The 4,099-nt window shown below is 44.3% G+C and overlaps 1 protein-coding gene across 1 annotated transcript in view; it reads left to right on the forward strand.

The window, feature by feature from the left end:
* Positions 1 to 1,102: 1,102 nt before the first annotated feature.
* SARC_08600 (hypothetical protein) overlaps positions 1,103 to 4,099 on the forward strand; it is a gene marked incomplete at its 3' end in the record, with an annotated part of 3,952 nt that continues 955 nt past the window's right edge. The window contains exons 1-4 of the mRNA XM_014297412.1: positions 1,103 to 1,149; positions 1,349 to 2,710; positions 2,920 to 3,037; positions 3,649 to 3,801. Coding sequence (XP_014152887.1) covers positions 1,370 to 2,710; positions 2,920 to 3,037; positions 3,649 to 3,801 — 1,612 coding nt within the window. The 5' untranslated portion in view covers positions 1,103 to 1,149; positions 1,349 to 1,369. The remainder of the gene's footprint in view (positions 1,150 to 1,348; positions 2,711 to 2,919; positions 3,038 to 3,648; positions 3,802 to 4,099) is intronic.

Here is a 4,099-nt window from a genome sequence, read left to right on the forward strand (position 1 = left end):
TATATATGCATATGACATACACACACACACATATATATATATATTTATATATTTATATATATATATATGAGTGTATATGTGCAAGAACACACCCATACGTGCTTAAGCGTATATATGTATTGTTCTGTATACATGTGATGTGTTTTTGATGGTATACTATATATATTGGTGTGACGTAAGTATGTCAGGAGGTAGACTGCAATACACGTTTGTTAGAAGCTCAATTTTTTAATTTTAATCGTTGAGTTGGCAAAGATGCTCCAGTTTACTTTATATTCATATGTACAATCGAGATAATCGTGCGGTCGTTGACTGTATGTATACATATTGTTTATCGTACAAAGTCGCGCAGTATGAGCATATGATTGAAAACTTTCGGATCGTTTGGAGTCATATACGACACATACACTTGTTTAATCGTTGAGAAGTTAGACAATTGAAATTGTAGTCGTAAGCACTTCTGTACACACCTATATACATCATATGTCGGCGTCGATACGATATATATGTATATGTCCTACTATTTATGTGTTTTTTTTTACTATAATCTAATACATTGTATTTTTTATATCTGAAGGTCTATTCATGTATATGTACATAGCAACCATAAACCCATATTTGTCTAAGGTCTCAGAAGGTGGACATTGTATACAATCATGAAATACAGCCGTTTCAATCTCTTCTACATTCAAAGAGGAATGTCTATAGGCTATAGGTGGATGCAAACAATTTCATGTGAGACGGTAGAATTCACAAGCACTTTTAGTTGTTCAGAGTTATGTGTGTATGCGCTACAGACTGGTAGCTCACTTGCAGTTTCTATGGTCTAGAAATTCTTCTCAGCGAACTTTATCAGACCTATATATATATGCGATGCTACCCTGTCAGCGACAGTGGTAGATAGAGTATGTGCTTTATGGCTCTCCAATATTCTTTGACTGTGCACAAAGCTGATGTTTGAAGGCGTTCTTCAATCAGACAATTACGAGGTATGGATTTTTATGATATACATCGTCAGTAATGGTGTTTCGGATAAGAAATATCATCGGAATCTGTGCTACTGGCCGCATCGGTGCTCAATCCGTGCTGTCTTTGGTAGCTTTCGAATACACTTTGTATTTGCACAAAGATCTGTCAGTCAAGCACGAGGTATAGAATTAATGGTCAGAAAAAGTTTCGAATATGATATACCATCGGCATCTGGGCTCATCGGTTTGTTGCTTCACTATTCCTTCACACGGCAACTAGCATACTACAAAAGGTTCGATGTCCTCGGATTGCGCGAGTATTTTCTTTTCGCTCAATCCACTGTGTCTCACGCGTCTCTCCTAACCTTCTCTCTACACAGCCTTTGCTCGACCTCTTCGACATGGTCACTCTGGTACTAGTGGTTGTGGCGAGTTTGGCCTATCTGTACTACGACAAGTTTGTGAACAAGCCAAAGAAACCTTTCGAGCTGGTGTCACGTAGTACTGGGAGCGATTCCAAGACTAACTTCTCATCCGGAGATTCCTTCGTGGACAAGATCAAAGACGAAGGGATCAATCTGCTGATACTGTATGGGTCGCAGACCGGTACGGCCGAGGACTTCGCGGCACGTCTAAGCACAGAAGCGACTCTGTATGGACTCAAGGCACTCCCGTACGACATGGAAGACTGTGAAGCAGCTGATTTGGAGCGCATGAAGGAATGTGAGAATGCGGCGATTGTGCTATGCCTGGCGACCTACGGAGAAGGAGATCCCACGGACAATGCCATAGACTTCCACCAATGGCTCAAGGACGATGGGGAGGGTGTGTCTCTGGAGGGTGTGAACTACACAGTGTTTGCACTCGGGAACAGCACGTACGAGCACTACCAGGCGGTAGGTCGACTGGCCGATAAGGTGCTGAAGCGCCTGGGCGCCACTCAGGTGTGTGCGCGAGGCGAAGGTGACGATGACAAGAACATTGAGGAGGATTTTATCAAGTGGAAGAAGGGGATGTTTAGGTCCATGTGCAAGCAATTCAACATGGAGGTCCCCGAGGGCGTTGAGAATGCCGTAGCTGCCAGACAGTACAAGCTGACTGAAGTGAACACTGCCGAGAAGAAGGTTCGCGTGTACGAGGGCGAGATGGGACGACACAGATCGATTCCTTTTCCCCGTACGTTTGTACCGGATTCCAAGAACCCCCAGATGGTACGTGTGAAGGTCAATCGTGAGCTGTACAAGGACAAGACACGCTCATGCCGACACGTGGAGCTGGATATCAGCGGCACTAAGATCAAGTACTATGCTGGCGACCATGTGGGCATCTATCCTACTAACAACACTGATTTGGTACTGGAAATGGGGCGCTTGCTGCAGGTGAATCTGGATGCTGTGCTCAAACTGGAGCCAACAGAGGCGAATGCATCCAAGCGTGTGCCATTCCCTTCTCCGTGTACGTACAGAGCGGCTTTTGCGCATTATCTGGACATTAATCAGCACCCCAAGCCACACCAGTTGAGACAAATGGCACAGTATGCTGAGGGCCAGGACAAAGAGTTCCTGCTGCACCTTGCCTCGGAAAAGGGGGCTGAGGAGTACAACAAATGGGTGCTCACAGAGTGCCGTACATATGCAGAGGTCATCAAGAGCCTAAACACACTCAATCCACCAGCCGATCTTATCATTGAGATCATGCCTCGGTTGCAACCACGCTACTACTCCATATCCTCATCGAATAAGGTATGCTCAAAGTTTACAAACACGTCATTTGGGGGTTGGAAGGATAGGGAAGATGCCGAAGCGGCGCACACTATTTATTTGTGAGCAATGTTTTCCATTACAATTCATCTCTAATGGGGATATGTTTTAGGCCTGGCACGCGCATATCACTTGAGGAACTCCACATCAGTACTCTGATCGAAAATCAAACTTTACTTCGTTTCCTGTAGGCGCACCCGGATAGCATCCACGTCACCGCCGTTGTAGTCGAGTACGACACCCCCACTGGAAGAAGTGTTCAGGGCGTGTGCACATCCTACCTACAGAACATCAGCTGCGACGATAGCTGTATGTTTGCTTTCCCTATGTATCCCCCCATATATCTGTGTACTCTGCAAATTTTGTGTGGTATGCTACATCGCTGACACCTTTTATTGGTTGATTTTGGGGTATAGAACTTGGAGACCGCAGCAGTGCATTGAGAGGTATGGGCGAGACTAGGATGTCGATAATCATTTGATATCACCTCGATCATATTTTCACTAGATCGACTGTATCAAGACCTGTATATGTAGCTCAAGATGCGCATTTAAGAGCGCAAGCATGGAATCGGTGTACCCAGCGCCTGAACGAACGCTGTGTGCATACACAAGTTTGCGTTACTGCAATCTATGCATGCTTGATATATAGATATAGCTATATATTTATCTAGATATAGCTGTATATTTGTATGTATTTTCTGTGGTCCGTGCACAGATATACGTTTTCTTTGCGGAGTTCCCTCATGTGTCCTGTGGTCGTCAGCTGGCTTACCATCGATGATTTGTCGTATATTGAGTCTTCAAATCCTGCAAATAATTTTAAAACACATGCATGTGATCAATTACGTACTTATCTATGAGGGATATGGTTGTGCATTCCGTGCTCATCCGACACAATATGTATTACCTGTTGCGCAGACGATCTGCCAGAAGTGCCAATCTTTGTGCGTCACTCCACATTCCGATTGCCAAAGAGTATCAGCACTCCCATTGTGATGATCGGTCCGGGTACCGGTTTGGCCCCTTTCCGAGGTTTCTTACAGGACCGCGAGCAGGATATGCTGAAGTTGGGTAGGTTCACAGGCAAATCTGTGATAGACAGTTACGGTTTTAGGATACTCGCAATACCACATACGTATATCAGTTGATAGTTGCAGCATTTCTGTGTTGCTATGCGAATTGGCCAGTACTTCTCCCGCTACAAGCCCCTGCATATATATATATATATACTGGTACCATCGTGATGAATTAATAGTAAATCATCCGTTCGTGACCTGGGTGGCGTGTTAATCACAAGCCACTATTGCAGTTCCACACTTAAATGCAACAACATTTTTTTACCTGCAATTTCATGATATATCTGTACTTG

This window comes from Sphaeroforma arctica (assembly GCF_001186125.1).
Source record: "Sphaeroforma arctica JP610 unplaced genomic scaffold supercont1.788, whole genome shotgun sequence".
Taxonomy (NCBI): domain Eukaryota; class Ichthyosporea; order Ichthyophonida; genus Sphaeroforma; species Sphaeroforma arctica.